At 46.2% G+C, this 16,590-nt stretch overlaps 1 protein-coding gene across 1 annotated transcript in view; it reads left to right on the forward strand.

Moving 5' to 3' along the window:
• The window catches only part of roraa (RAR-related orphan receptor A, paralog a), a 211,474-nt gene that overhangs the window by 138,527 nt on the left and 56,357 nt on the right, over positions 1 to 16,590 (forward strand). Inside the window, exon 2 of the mRNA XM_029256184.1 lies at positions 9,559 to 9,588. Within this exon, the coding sequence (XP_029112017.1) occupies positions 9,559 to 9,588 (30 nt within the window). The remainder of the gene's footprint in view (positions 1 to 9,558; positions 9,589 to 16,590) is intronic.

Raw genomic sequence — 16,590 nt, forward strand, 5'->3', positions numbered from 1 at the left:
ACACGTATGCGAAAAGTGAAAAGCTGCCGTTTCCTTCCTGTGTTCTAACGCAGAGTATGGTATGAGGGAAAAGATGATTTGCGTTCTCAGCCCAGCCGCCAGCGGCGGTGCATGGGAGCCCTTGGCGGGTTCACGCCACCGCTCCTGACGGTCGTGCACATGTCCCGAACGCGCGTGTGACTGGCCGTTCTCGGTCTCTCGTCCACGTGCTTGGATGGACTTTTTATACTCTCTGCTTGGCTAGCCCGCGTTGGATCCTCATCCACACGACGATGTCAACACCAAGTTAAAATAAATGTCTGTTTCTTTGTTTGGTTTGCTGGCTTCTGGCACGTTTTGCATTTTTTCGGGATAAATGGAAGGCACGGTCAAGGCAGCTCTAGGTTTGGACGCGGGTTTGAGCCTGTGTGGGGTTTGTACGTCCTTCACGTGTTCATGCGGGTTTCCTCCAGGTGCTCTTCTTTCCTCCAACAGTTCAAAGCCCCGGTTTCCAGGAGAAATGGTGAATAAATGTCAGTGTAAGAGATTTGGTTGAATCTATAAGAGGGATTGCTCTATTCAGGCCCCAGTTTGTTCAGTTGACCAGTATATACTGCTACCTGGACTTCACCGTGGCAGTGTCCAAGAGCAAAAAGGAGCGCGCCGAACCTTATGCTGTTGCTCGAATGCAGTTTGAGATCTACCAACAGAAAACTAAGGGAAACCACCCCGTATCTGCTTTCTTCAGCAATTCCACAGTTCCAGTTTTTGGAAAAAATGTGCATCGTGTGCCTAATTAATTGGCAGACTTGTTACCCTGCCTGCTTCTCATCAAGATGAGCGATAGGAAGGGATCACTTGAGGTCTTCTCGTCGGGACCTTGAGATGCCATATGAGCGCTGCGTTCCGGTCTTTCACATGAGACGCGGTGTCCTACACGGACCGAGTTCAGCCCGCACGTCGACAGCGTATCTGTGAGGGCACGCAAACACGTCTGCTTTGCGTTCAGTCGTGAGAAGGTCACTTAACGTGTCCAGAAAATATAAATACGTTTGCGTGTTGCTGTGCGTGTTCACGCGCGAGGGAAGGAGAACACCGGTGTTTCGGCTTGCAGCGCCAACAGCGTGTGCTCGGTACGAGAGCAAGAAATGAGTTGACGGAGCTGGATTTTCGGTGGTCACTGAGCTCACACACAGCCGTCGCCAGTCGCCACATTTGATTTGGCCCGTGCAAGAAGTCATCACGCTGGCTTTGTTTGGATGATGCAGACTGGCGGAATTGTTTAATCATTCGCTCTGTGACTTTTCTATTGTGGTTTTTTTTTTTTTGAAAGGTTTGCAAGTGCTTTCGCGCATCTTTTAGACGCATGAGTGATAGCAGACATGAAAGAATTGGTTCAAATACAAAGAAGTGAGATGTCTGCCTTTGTCGATCTGTATGATGGAACCGTATGGGACTAACGCTTAGGTCCAGACACCTGCCAAGAATAGAACGCTCCTTGTATAATATGGCTTTGATTAGCAAGCTGACTGCCATGGAAATGACAAAGTTTTCTTTTTTTTTTCTCTTTTTTTTAAATTTTTGTAAGATATGTGAGGCAATTACAGGGAACTATGTGTAATACTAATAACAAACATGATATAACTGCTCGTACGCTTGGAAACGAGTGCGTTTAAACTCGAACGCCACGTTCGCTTCTCATCGCGTTTAGTTTGAAATGGCCGAGATATCATTTTCCTGAAAATAATGAAAGGCATGTAGGCATTTCAGAAAAGTTTCCGCATACCCCTATCATACACATCTGTTGTGTCTTTGCGTTAGTGTTTACCGCAGTCGGTGTACTCTTTTACTTAGCTTTCAAAATGACAGAAATGTTGAAAATGTTAAATGCCCACATTCACGTGTGCAGCGGCAGCAGAGTCCAAGAGCTGTGATTTAAAGTTTCTGCTGTGGTGTGGCTGTGAAGAGAGCTGTTACCTGCAGCACGGCGGAGCGCCCGTCTCTTTCGGCGTCGCTCACGAGACGCTACGGGTCTGCGACCTACCGTCCGCTTCCGGCGTACGCTGGGTCATTGACGGTCTCCCCTCCCTTCCGCGCCTCTCGAACCCCGCTCGAGGCGGAGCGCGTCCCCCCCCGGCCTGCTCCTGGAACCGCGCCGACGAAACGACCGGCTTGCGGACACGCGGCCCTCTAAAGTTCCGTATATTCCGTTGCTGTGTTTGTCAATTTATAAATGTGAGCGCCGTCGAAGGAGCTTCTCAAGGAGAGGAAGAAAACACATTCTTTCGTTGAACCCCGGGCCATAACCCGTTGCTCGGGGATTTACTGGCAAAACCTCTGGTTTCCTTTCCCAAGTTCAGTTCAGTAGTGAACATGACAGTCCTGGGAGGCGTACGTTTATAGAAGATGAACGGCTCAATTTCGCTCCTACGACTGTCCACGCTACCTCTCTGCGCTCAAGGTAAACCGCGTCTCTTGGCCGCAAGCCCTCCGTTGGCTCCGCAAACAATATTTACCGCAGTTTGTCTCGCCGTTTCCTAATCACATCAAGGAGAGCAGCAAGACTGACTTCTTACAAATCGGTCATGCAAGGCACAACTCGATGTCTAGGAGGGAATAGATGCTGCCCACCGTTCGGCAGAAAAGGCTTCCTTGCGCCTGTCGTTCTGCCGCCGCTGGCGAAACGCCAGTGACTCCGCCGAGTTACTCAGGAGCTCGAGCAGAATAAAAAATAATCCGTTTTGTTATTCATTGCTGCTTTTGAATTATAACCCTAATTGATAACGCTTTCTTTCCAGTCACTCGACAACATGCGCCGGTGATAGATTTCATTTTTGCACTCGCCGACAGTTCTAATAATTTTAATGTGGGGAACCAACCGCAATGTTTACAGCGTACAATTAGAGTTATTGCGCTCTCGGAGAAACGGCACAAGCGCGCGAACGAGGGAGCGTCTGGTGCGGCATCTTATCGATAACAATAATGCCAATCACACAGTTCCCGGTGGGACAATTAAAACCGGACCGCCGAGTTCTGCTGCTTCCCCAGCAACGCCTGCTGTTCCTGCACCTCTTGGTGGGCTTTCTCACTTCATCTGCTGCACTGCATAATTCATGAGCTACCGGTCCAGGGGTGAAGAGTAACTCGGAGTAACTCGGAGTAATGGAGCTGGGGAGTAAAACACACGTTCACCAGGAGGACAGTCTGCAGCCTCCATCTCTGCTCAACGTTCTCTTTGTTGGGGCAAAGACGTGCCATTATGTCTTCTTCTTCCGGATCGATGACCTTATGACTGCAGCTGCTGGATGATGTCTTTGGAGCCGAGCATCGCGAGCCCTGCCTCGCATCTGAGTTTGTACTGCAGAAAGGCAGATATTCATACTATACTAAAAATACTGTACTATAACTTCCTCTCTATTTACAGAACGTTCTATGGCGATAAAAGGATACAATGAGTAACTTGTTGAGCTTCTAAGTGGTAGATACAAGTAAAACCAATTAAAAATGACCAGAAATAACACTGCCTAGAGATTAAGAAGTCATTTTTCTCTTAAACATCCCTGGAGAGATGGCCTCTCCATGGATTAGTTAAGTGTTTCAGAAATTAGGGGGTAGCTGATTAGAACGATTATTTTTTTAATCATTACATTTTTGTGTTTCTAGTTTATATCGGGCTAATTGTGTCACGGGAGTCGAGAAGTTTGTTCGAATAAGTTTGGATGTGAAGTTGGAAGACGGGTCGCTGCACTGTCCGACTGCGGGGCGATGGATCCCGCGCCCGACTCGCGCCTGGAAAGAGGGGCCGTGTGGATCGCAAACCTGAACGAATCCCGCTTGGGAAGCTCAGCCTGTTTACAACGATGTTTAGGTTTTAGCTTTTTTGCATCCTCAGAGGCATTGTTACATCAGGATGCATTCCTGCAGTTGTCAAGACCCCACAGTGCCGAGAAAAAACTGATTTTAAACTAGTTCTCTTTCTTTTGTTGCAACTGTTCAGTTTAGTTAGACAACTGAATTGTGTTCAACCTTTATGAAAGTGAAGATAATGGCAAGCAGTGTTGACTGACAAAGGAGTTGCTATCCGAAATGAAGGTTGGGAGAGATGAAAGGGAAAGCTTATTTGCATTGCTTACAGTGTCAGGTATGGATGGTGCATTATTTTCCTTTTTCCAGCTTGTTTAATTAGCCATGCATAAATATTTCCTTTCAAGTCTACATGAGTGATTGTTAGCCTTCAATGAAGTGTTCTCCTCCATTTGTTTTCTCATTGAACCAGGTCTAATTAGCCGAATTTGAGCGCTTTACTCAGCATCTAGCGACAAATCAATGACATGCAGTTACCTGCCGGTGAGCAGCCTTTCGTGGTGCGAGAAAGCGTTCGGCACCGCGTTGCTAGCGAAACGCCACTTGCGGCACTATTGCGCCGAACTGGCTTTGCATGTTTTCAAATAGTTGTATCGAGCAAGCGTTCTGGGATTTTTAAACCCCAACAACACACGGAAAACACACTCCTAACTCCTAACACACGGAAAACACAAAGAAGTGTTTTAAAGGCTCAAATGATATTAGTTATTTAGCTGAGGCCTTTGACAAGGACACTTCTGATGAGAGGCTTGGAGACTGAGCTCCTTACACCGGCTTGCCCATTTGTACAGCAGGATGTTTTTACTGTAGTAATTCAGTATGTAATACTGTGGTAAAGCATCTGTAGTAATTCAGGGTAAGTACCTTCAAGGCAGGTACCACAACTGGAGCACGACTTCAATTTGGTAACCTTTAGATTGTAAGATAATTGCCCTAACCACCGCACTGTGTACCGAACTAGTACGCTACTCACACATTCATATACGATGAAAAGGAAGAGGGGGTGGCACAGTGGCACGACGGGTAGCGCTCCAGGCTGCGGGTTTCGACAGGAGTTCAAATCTGGGACGTGTGTGCAGAGTTTGAATGTTTTCCTCATATTCCCGTGGGTTTCCTCCGGGTGCTCTGGTTTCCTCCCACAGTCTAAAGACATGTGCTTCAAGTGAATTTGTGACTCATATTTTCCTTTTGCGTGCGTACGTGTGATTACCCTGTAATGGATTTCCCGGTAACGGACTTAGATCCTGTCCAGGGTGCACGTGCACGCGATCCTGTGCTTCGGGGATAGGCTCCAGAGCACGACGACCCTGCACGGGACCAGGCGTTATTGGTAGAGGATGGACTAGTAGAAGGTGGGGGGAGGGAGGTAAAATCCCTTTAGTCACTGTCCAGAAGTCATATATTCTAACAGTTGGTTTCCTGATTACAATTCACGGTCGATGAACCTGCCCCGGGAACAGCAATAATGGCGTTAGCAGGTGTGCGCTTCGCACCCGGAACGGGGCGCGCTTCGGCACCGAGGCCCACCTTTGTCTGTCGTGTCCTTGCGTGCAGCCGGCGGAAGCCCCCCTCACCACCGCCCCCCACCCCACCCCACCCCACCCTCCGGTCCCCTTCGTCTCCACAGACTGAGCAGTGAATGAGGATAAGTGAGGAGCAGCAGTCAATGAATCAAGTGGCAAGACGGGCCAGCCGGGGGGGATTGATTTCCCCCCAGGATTCGCCTCACATTAGGAAGTTCCTTGGCTGTGTGTATCTGGCGCAGGTTAAATGAATCGCTCCCATTAGTGCGCTGAGAGGACAGCTCCATTATACGAAGGAGACTGTAACTTTGAATGTCACGGCGCGCGGACCCCGAGAGCCGCCGTCTCGGAGGGAAGGTGACAATGCCATTTATGATAATCATTCGCTGTCAGAGTTAAGGATCCCGAAATTATGACTTACAGCCTGGCACGAGGCTCAGACTTAATTTCTTCTCTGTCAGTTAAATGGCAGCTTCTGACCACTTTGCGGCCTGGCTGTCCGGGCCCCCCCCCCCCCCCTCCCCCGCCTCCCGTGCTCCACTCCCGGTGTTTGTGGTGGTCCGCCTGAGTCAACACACGCGATTTTAAGAGGCATATTCAAAACATGTTTGCCCCCTGCGGTTTGAAATGCGACAGAAATGTGCCTCTCTTGGTCCTCCCTCACCCTTTCCATTAAAACACAAGCTGCTTCTAACAAGAAGACGGAGAAAGCCGGAGTGAGCATCGGCAAAATGGTGTGTTTTTTTCCAGTGCCACAAGCTGTTCCTCATTTTTAATAGCACTGCTCTCAATATTGAAGGTTCCATATCCATGTGCCATAACTTTGTTCCTAAATGAAGAAATGTCAATGGTCAGCAATGTGTAGGCTGCGTCTTTTATCCGGGGAGCTGCACCACTGATGTACTTTCTGTTAACTCCTAAAGGAAATATTTATCTGACATCAGTGACGATTCTGTGTAAAGCACAGCACCCAGAGTGATGTGAAGTGATTCACACAAGAAACGGGTAGCAGGACCTGTTGAGCATCGCTGTGTAAGTGAAGGACTCTGCCTGTGGACACGAGATTATTAACTGGATGGAAACGGACAAAATACAAAGAAATTTGGAACAAACGGCTAATTAGAAAACCCAGCGATAGCCAACCTTAATATGAACAAAACTTAACGTGCTGATTTTCAGCAGCATCCATAAGATCTGTGGTTTGGTCTGACAAATCCATACACATACAGACATATTTAGAAAGGTCGTCATAAATTAACACGAAATGAAACTGACTTGTGTTATTTTCTTGAAATGGCTAAATAACGTTTGGAAACTAAAGGAGCAGGTCAGTTTGGGTCAGTCGTGACAGCGGCGATCACATGGCAGTCATACACAGGAAAAGAGTGCAGAGACACACACACACACACACAGAGACAGACAGAGCGAGAGCAATCAAAGTGGTGAGACTGGCACACAGCATGGCTGGAGTACTGGGTACAGACAGCAATCACGTTTTACATTTAAAACAGCATGTGCTCTCCTATGGATTTAGGATCATATGTGAAAAGGATCTTTAGGCCTCCGTGAGTCACCCTGTTAGCAGCATTCGCTTGAAGCAAGGGGACATTAAAGAAGCAAAAAAGCAAGCCGAATAATGGGATATTCACCAAGCAGAACCAAAAACGCAACCTTGTCCTCACCAGGACAGGGCAACTGCTAGATCTCCCATCCGTCAAGGGTAGAGTCACCTCCACATTGAACTTTGAACTCCTCCCCTGCTTGTGACGGACAGCGCAGCAGACGTAACCTGGCAGACAATGCCGGTGTCAGCGCCTGGGCCGAGATGCCCCCGCCCCGGCGCGGAAACGGACCCGCCCACCGGTTTCCAGGCTCCTGCCCCTCCAATCCCTGAACCCTGAAAGACACGCAGAGGAGGAAGCTGGGTCCCTGACCGCCCACCCCTCCTCCGTCCCTCTTCTAGCAACAGGCCATTTATTCTTAGTGGGCCTATATCACAGCTGACAGTAATGATTTCCTAGCAAGTAAATTTTTTGTTAAGATTAGTTTTCATATCTCCGAGTGACATTGACAGAATGACTGTTGCAGTCTTGCTGGATGGGGGGGGAAGGAGCCAGATGGTTGATAGGAGTGACTCGACAGGAGCGAGGCGCAGCAGGGGGCAAAGGGGAGGACAGGGTGGGCTCCAGGAATAAGGGTAGGCAGGGAGCGAACTCAGAGCGGGTACCAATTACTTTCCGGCGAGCTACGTTATCGGGATGCTGAAGGGTGGCGCGCTGAAAAGTCCTAGTTTGCGACAGACTGGATGTGAGCTGTGCGAACGTGCCAGGGCTGAGTGTATCATCTCTCCATGTGACTTCCCCGAGCTTTAATCAGTCTCCGGAGGGGCTCGGCTCAAGACAGATTCCAAAGCAGAATGTTAAAGCGTCGCACGTTTCCCACGTACCTTCAAACAGGCAACGAGCAAATTAATTTGCGACCGTCTACATTTCGGCCGTTTCAGTTGGTACACTTCAGCTGGGTTGAGTGGAAGGAAGACTCCGTCGAGGGATGAATGGGATGTTTCTGTGTGGTCGCGCTCATTATTATTGTTATCAAAGAGAACATAGGTGGATGCTGTTCCACTGTCGCGCGGAACCGAGGGAGCGGGACGGCTGGACCCAAGTGCAGAGTCGTTCGTCTGAAGTCAAGGGATCAGGCAAGGTCTCGGCGTTGGGGACAGGTGAAGGGTCGGTCGGTCGGGGTCAGAGCAAGGATCCATGGGCGTGGTCAGGGGACGAGGCGAAGGGTCGGTCGAGTGGCGGTCGGGGTAAGAGCGAAGATCCATGGGCCTGGTAAGGGGACAAAGCGAAGGGTCGGTCCAGCAACGATCGGCGTTGGAACGAGGATCCGTAGACGTGGTTGGGAAGCAAAGCGAGTGGTCGATAACCGGAGAACGTGAACAGTGAACTAGAGATGTGTGAACGAGACGTCACGAGGAAGGGGCGGTTATTCCTGACGAGATTCCGCAAAGGTATCGGCGCTGAGGAGGGTCTTTTAAAGGGTGAGGGGTTAGTCAGGAACTGGAGTCAGGTGCTGTCAATTGGGTTGTGGGCGTGAACGTGACATCCACACTACCTTCACGCAGCGCAGCGCTTTGTACGCGCTCGACTTCTTCGTCCATGTCCGACGTGGCACTGCCGCCTTGCGCGTGCACCTCACGCCCAGCATGCACTGCTCTTCTTAAGCTGTTGCCTGCTATGCTGGGAGGAGAGCCTTTTTTCCCCTCATTCATTTCCTTGCATTACGTGGCAGACTGTCAGAAGTTGGCAGAGCGTCCAAGACTAAAGTAAAGCAGCTTCACAAGGCTGAACCGAGTTGTGACCATGTGTTGTTCTTATAAGTAGATGCTGTAGAGAAATGAGCTGTTATTTCCCCGTGAAGGACCAGACATGTGAGTTCGCTCTTCGCAGTTCATCGCGTGGGTGTTCTCGGCTGTCCGAGGAGCGATTCGGCTTTTCTCGGGGCCTTTCTTTCATCAGGTCGGGCCTCACAGAGAACAAACCCACACTGTACATGTTGAGAAGACAGACACGTCCAGTTCGGAGCTCCACATGAGGTGGCACTGAAGGGAAGGCGTGAGCCATGGCTAAGTGCCGCCAAATGTAAAACGGACAGAGGTTCAGTGGAGGGACGCAGAGCTTGTGGCTTTACGGTAGGCTGAGTCAGGTGAGGTCAAGGGCTTAACAAAGTCGTACCCAAACGGTACACGCGCAGCCGCAGGATAGAGGAGCTACATGGTAGGCGCATCTCATTTGCAGCCCAGACGTGTTTTCCGTGAATATCCATGAGGTAGTCCCCCATCCGCGAGGGCGGCCACACGGCTCTGTCCTGGCTGCCACGTCTCGTTTGGCGTGCGGGGTGTGGACGGGCTGCTCGGCCTGCCTTTCGCGCCCGGTGACCTTGCCCAGACACGGCGGACCTGTGTGTCACTGTATGCCCTGGGACCTGCCAGCCTGCAGGTTCCTCTGGGTTCCTACTGTGCAAGGAGATTGTCCACAATTTATTTGTGCATTTATTTATTTACCTGCGTATTTTTATATTTGTCTCACATTCCAGGTGTTTCATCGGAAGCCGTCATCCAAATCTCGGCTGTAACATCACATTATAATGGTTTTGAAAAGTTTTTTTAACGGTTCTCTCCTTTTTTCAGGTATTTCAGTGACAAAGAAGACACACACTTGTGAGTATGAACACCTTGTCTATTTTTTACTTAGAGTGGATAGTGCTACAATCACTGTCTCAGTGCATTCCTATTATATTGTAATTCATATGAAATTATTCTGAAGTGTAAAAATGACTTTCGGATATGTTACATGTTGACTTGTCCGATGGACAAAAATTCCGCTCTTGGTGCGACCTGCGTGGTAGGAGGGTAGATGGTTTGTATTTCAGTTTGTGAAAAATCCCACCATTTTCCCCATTCAGTCTCTTCTTTTTTGCTTGCTATGAATCAAAAACTGTGTTTTAGTTAAACTCCTTGATTCTTTCTTGCCGCTGTTCTATTCCTCAGACTTATTGCTTACATTGCCTTAAGGGTGGGTCATTTGTTATTTAGAGGAAGTGGTCATAGAGCGTCGAAAATGGTTCAGTTGTTCATCGTGAGACTTATCTGCACTGTTAGCTGTTATCTACTGTACGGTCTAGAGCTGCAGTCAGATGGGCCCACGCTATGAGGTTTGCAGAAACTGTACCTTTTGGCAGCATGATAGCACAGTTGTGGACAATAATTCTCTGCATTTTCAGTTTTCGATATTTCAGTGTTTCGCACTGTAATGCACTTCACCGAAATTGATCTTCAAGGAACTGGCGTACGATAACGATTTGATGTGAAAATACTGTAAATACTTACCCTCACGCAATTCATTGCTGAAGATCAGCTCGTCAAGAGAATACCTGTAAAAAGAACTCTTCAATGGAAAAATAGACCGCACGCACGTACGCACGCACGCAATGCCTATAACCACTTGTCGCAAGCGGGGTTGCGGCGAACCGGAGCCAAACTTGGCAACACGGGGCGCAAGGCTGGAGGGGGAAGGGACATTCACTTTGATTACAGCAGAATTCAGTAGAAATACATATGTGCGCATGAGACACATGTACATGCAGTACATTAACATGTAACTAAACATGTAAATACTCAGAAAAATAAATGTTAAAATATTATGATGGCTTAAGCCATTTTCTGTGTTTTATAAGTCAGATTCCCCTGATCTGTTATGATGCCCAATAGCAGTGAGTCAACTTTTCACTCTCCTTTTCTAAACCATCATAACCTTCCTAATCTCACAAAACAATCCACAGAATAACGTGTCGGTGACTGAATGTTTCTTGCAAAAGTATGCTTTTTAATTATTTCCCTTTGTTTTTCACATTTTTCTAATGAGGAGGCACAGCTGAATTGTGATCTACAGCAGAGGTGAAATCAGATAATCAGATATTGATTTCTGGCTTTGTGATCCTGTTATATCAGTATTTTTTTTGTTTTTTGCATTTTCCTTTGTTGCATGTGTAGATCACAAAAAGGATGTGGTTTATTTTTATATTTGTATACCTAGAGGACACTCTAAGAGTGTTTGTTTCTGAAATGATTAGGAGGAAAAAAACAAAAAATATATAATATATATATATATATACACACACGCAGTATATACTGTATAACATAATTGCATTTTGGAGCTATTTTGTGACATATCAGAGTATGTATTGCCAGATATTTCAACACAAATGGAAATGAATTACATGCAATGTGCCTCTGCACACTTCCTATCAAATCTCCATTAGGAATATATTTTTCTCCTGTCTTAAAGCTTCAGTGTGATTGAAACTGCAACAGAGGCCCGTATAACGTTGAGGCAGTCTGAAGGTTCCCCAGGAGGAGTTTATCCTATTTGCAGGCTCCAACCGGCAGTCGCCGTACAGCAACAGCCGAGTCCGAGCAACAAATTGTGTCCAAATGGGGCTTATTGTGACATACATTCAGATGTGTTTGCGATGTGCCTTTATGGCCCACGCTGGATTGTAGCTTCAACAAATTATTTCCTTGGAAAGAAATGCCAATTTTACTGAACAGGGGAGTTCAGTTTGCTGACAAATTAAGTCTTGCACTGGATTCTAATGGTGCCAACCGGATTTTCGTAGAGGTTTCCGTACCGTGTAAAGTACTGTCTAATGAGACAGTGCCGAAAAATGGGGCGGTTGCGCTGCAAGATGCGAGATTTGGAGGACGACGCTACATATGGCTGGAATTGCTTCTCTGAGGACTATTTTGTTCTGCTTTAGCACAGACAGATAGAAGGAAATTCCATATTCCCAGCAAAATGTCCATTAACTGAGAGCAAATATTTTGCAGATGTGAGAATATTCAATAGGTTTTTTAACGGTTGCTCTTGTCTTTCTGAGTAATCTGTGTGTGGCTACCTACTCTCTCCTTCCACTACATCGTTTCTAGCTATGAGCACTGCTATAAGCTCACTGTAAATGCAGTGCACAGAATTTGCTGACGTCTTTTTTTTTCCTCAGGTCTTTGTGCCTCTAAACCCTTTAATTTATACGGAACAGTGTACAACGATTATGCAGTCCTTACTGCTTTCCAGTAGACACTGCCGTTGTGATGATGGCCAGTTACTCATCATCCTGATACTCATTGAAACTTTGAGCTGAAGAAGTTTTATTGTGCTAACGATGGTTGAAGCCACGTCTTTGCCTCCGCGCAGCCCTCTCCACCTACCTCACTCCACTGCTGGTGTGCTTCCTTCTGCCGTCATAATTGGACCAGGTTAGACGCCATACATATGGGAAGTCAGAAGAGCCGAAATCAAAGTGCAAGTTTTACGAGCTTGGGTTCAAAGCCCTTGGAGAAACCTATGCTCTTTTATTTAAATTTGAACATGGAAGAAAATGCAACTACTGTATTTTTTAAAAAAAAAAAAAAGAGAAAAAAAATCAAAGCAAACCTTGAACTTCTTGATGACCTGATTAAAGTATAATCTATACGGGGAACGCTTGGGTTGCAGGCTAAAAGATGTGTTTTGGAGGAAATTCGAAAAGGTCAAATACAGCTTAATATTTTCTAAGTCTCTCCGGACGTCCCCGTCCACCAAACCCCTAAACAAACATGTCGGCCAGCAACCCAGGGTAATAATTCCACCACAGCGACACTAGCACCGAGTGCCGACATGACGGTGAATCTAGACATAATGGACGTCGCACCATCTTCGCTTGCACTTCAGTTGTAGAGGGGGCAGCTTCATTGTGGCGCCTTGTGATGGGAGTTGAGGTAGGAGGCAGACGCAAAGGCCCACCTTTGTACGCTGCGGGGAGACGGAGCTGTTGGCGAGCGCACTCTTACACCGTTACTCCGCTCTCCTCACCACGCTCCACACATTGGTCTCTGGTTGAAAGACGAACAACAGCTGCACTATTGCAGCTGTGTTTTACAACAAGCTGCTCGGTCAGAGTAAACAGCTATGAGGTATTCTGTAAAAGAATGGGTAAACACTTTGACCTTCCTCCTCATTGAACATTATTGCAAGGAGACAAGATTTATGGTAATGATAACATGTATATAAAAACCGACGGACAATAGGTGTAATGCACACGGCGAAGCATAACAAGATGTTTTATCTGGAGTTCAGCCATGCACTTGAGGTCTGTTTTCTGCTGGTAACTAAAGATGGTCCTTTTATCAGCAATGGGTATCTAGAACATTGCAGCACAACAAGCGGTTTCTTTAGCTGTGGAAGCAACAGCCCTAGAAGAGATCCCGTATTCATTCTTGCTTCAATGACTTTATATTTTCAGAATTAAAATACTCGGCAAAGAATTATTTAAAAAAAAATTATTTTTCATTTCAGCTGTTTCAAAGTTACACCTTAACATCCTTGTTTTCTCAATTATTTGACATAGCAAATGTAACAAATACTGGGTCCTTTAAAATTTTTCTTTAAATTACAATGTCTCGCAGGACTCTTTGTACCGTATGTGTTAATAAAGCAGTAACTTAAAGGCTAAATTTTCTCAGAGGAAAATAACATTTTTCACCCTTGACCTCACTTACAAGGGATGTTGTGCATTTTTTCTCACCGTGTATTCTAGGTGCTGTGTATACGTGATCGAAGACCATGTTACCTCTTATCTTTCATCACCAGGCTGATGCAGCACTTTCATTCTTCAATATTCAAGTACAGACCACATGGTAAAGTGTAAAACCATGATTAAAAATACAAACAGACCTGCTAGTCTGTCTGATGAAAGATTCGGTGGATGATTACCTGAACTTAATCTTCTTATGTGACTTTCCTTTTAAAGAGAGAAAGGGAGAATAACAAATTTAGGGAAAAAAAAAAATACAAAATCATTTGAGAAAACAATGAAAATCATTTACTCATTTTATGTCATGTAAGCATAATTTTGTGGCACCTTTATCTGTAACATAACCCAACACGCAATTAGTGTTAATTTATTCTGAGATCTCATATCACAAGGCATTTCTAAGAATCCCTTATGAAGTTATACTATTTATGAATGTGAATACATGCATGTTAATATTTTATCCACAGTCGCAATGACTTATATTTTGTAATATATATTTTGTTACAAGGGGGAGGCGGTGGCGCAGCAGGTTTGGCCAGGTCCTCCTCTCTGGTTGGCCTGGGGTTCGAGTCCTGTTTGGGGTGCCTTGCAATGGACTGGCGTCCTGTCCTGGGTGTGTCCCATTCCCCTCCAGCCTTGAGCCTTGTGTTGCTGGGTTTGGCTCGAGCATGCTGCGACCCCGCTTGGGACAAGTGGTTTCTCTGTGTGTATGTATGTATTTTGTTACACCATGATGGAAGTATCATTCATAACGTTACATCCATTCCATAAGAACTTTGCAGAAAGTGTGTCCAGTCAGTTGTTTTGCAACACAGAATTGTTTTGTATTATGCTAATAGGAAGGTAAAATTGAGAATAAACTGGTTCAGATGTGTCACTGTGATATTTCAACTGGTAAGGTAAATAGTTCAAACAGATGTTTTATTTGACACACAAACAGACTTTTTTAAATCAATGCAGCAAATTTAATTTGGATTGTGTTCAAATGCTGGAGCTTTCCCACGGAATATACCAACTTATAAAAATCTTAGGGGTGCCAATATAATGTCTAGCAGCAGTTGTATGTAAGCAATGCAGTATCATGTTTTTAGAAACGTGCATATGGTGAAAAATTATTTCCTTTTTTTTTTTTTTTTTTTTAAAGCTTTGCGCAAACACGGTGAGAATATCTCAGAGAAATAGTGACAGGATTCATTCATTAATTAACAAATCCCTCTTAGTAATGCCCAGCTGAAAATTCAATCCTCAGATTAAACTACTTCTAATTATTTGTTGGGTTATATTGTTACGGGAGAGCGGTGATGAAACATGTTTTGGTAATCTGACCTACTTACTGATTTAGTCAGATTAACAATGCTGGAAATTTTGAAACGACAATGTCTCTATTGCAGCTCACTAAACAGTAACAAGTAAGTAAGCGGAATTTATTAATCCATCTGTATTTGGTAGAGTACTCCAACGTAATTAGTAAATTAAAAAATTACTCGCGCAGTCGGTTTGCTTGTTTTGCTTTTCTAAGTTGTGCCACGAGTACACTTTTCTCATAAACGTGAAGAACGTACAGTTACAGCCCAACAATGAAATCAGCGTGGGTGTCTATGGATGGTGCCGCCCTATTGTGCCAAGAAGAGTAACTGGATGCTGTGAAAGAACATAAGCTACTTTCCTTACTGTGAATTGTAACTCATTCTGCTCAGGAGACTCCATTGAAATTTCAAGTGTGTAAAGAATACAGCAGGGTAGTAAAACGATACATCAAAGTATAATTGTGCATATCTCTGCTGGTGTTTTTCTGCCATCCTGCTGAGGTTTTAAAGAGTTGTAATGAATGTTAGAGCTAATAGATCGTTTGAATGCTCAGAATGGCAACACTGATGAATATCATATGAGGCGGAAACTGACAGTCACGTGCCTCACCGTGTAATAGCATCTTGAAATGGCCACGTTCAGATCTAGCAGTAATAAGTTGTGTCATCTTTAGCCTTTGTGTGGTGCATGAAAGGAACGCTCTTGTTTTTTGTTACCCCCTTCATTTAATCCCCGGTAAATGTTATTCTGGGTAAAATAGGTCAATGTAATATCAAAAGTGAGTGGCAGAAAGGAATAACATAAGAAAACGAGGAAGAGACATCTATTTAGCATATTTGGGATAAATCGGGCCACCTTTTTCTCCAACTTTTTTCTTAGACAAATTGTCAGTTCCTCATTTTTTTTCTGGGACAATGTTTGTCCTGTCATGTTTGTAAAACTGTACTTGCCTCTCTTTAGTTCTCTGGGGCAAAAAAAAAAAAAAAAAAAAGAGTGGTTTTTCAAAAATGCCTTCAGATTTTGAATTTTAGCGTTAGACAATTCCCAGCACCCTGAGTTACACCCGCCGGTCTTCGGAATGAGGATCCGAGGGGCTGAGCGGCTGCCCTTTGTGGCCCCCTCGTCGCGGCGCGGCTCGAGCTTTGTGAGGGCCGGAGCCGGAGCGGGGAGAGGCCCGCATCAGCATTTCTGCGCTCTGTCCCTTTGTGTCCTACCGGCGGAGAAGGAGCCATTGTTGTGAAGTGTTGTCACACAGGGAAATAAGAGCATGTGACATTTGACAAGGACACAATGCACTGATGAGGTTGCTGAAAATGGACCAATCTGTTCCAGTAGATTTGCCTCCCACCACCCCTACCCACAACCCCGCACCCAGTAAGACGGGCGGCGCCCGCTGAGGAGGCAGAGCCCGGGCAGGCCGCCGGAGGGTGGGGCCCTTAGTCTGCCGGACCGGGGTCGGCCTTGCGACGGTGCCGTCGCTCTCCGTGCCTCGTCGCTCTCCCATCCTGCGGGCCGGTCAGACGTGGGCCGAGATGTTGATTCGGCGTCTGAGCGGGCACATTGATTCATCTAGCTTGACAGAAAGCGGAGGTCAGCGCGCATCTTCAGAAGTGATGTGCATATCGGTTGGCCGGGAAAGTTTCACGTGCGTATCGTAACGAAATGTCCTTGCGCCACCATTAACTTCCTCTTCCAGGAGAGCCCTCATGTGGGTTCAGCTTGCTCCTGCTCACATGCCTGCTTGGGTGGCTCTGTGCTGCACTCTTCTCTCCCTCAAACCAGC

The sequence above is a fragment of the Scleropages formosus genome, chromosome 11 (genome assembly GCF_900964775.1).
Source record: "Scleropages formosus chromosome 11, fSclFor1.1, whole genome shotgun sequence".
Classification (NCBI taxonomy): domain Eukaryota; kingdom Metazoa; phylum Chordata; class Actinopteri; order Osteoglossiformes; family Osteoglossidae; genus Scleropages; species Scleropages formosus.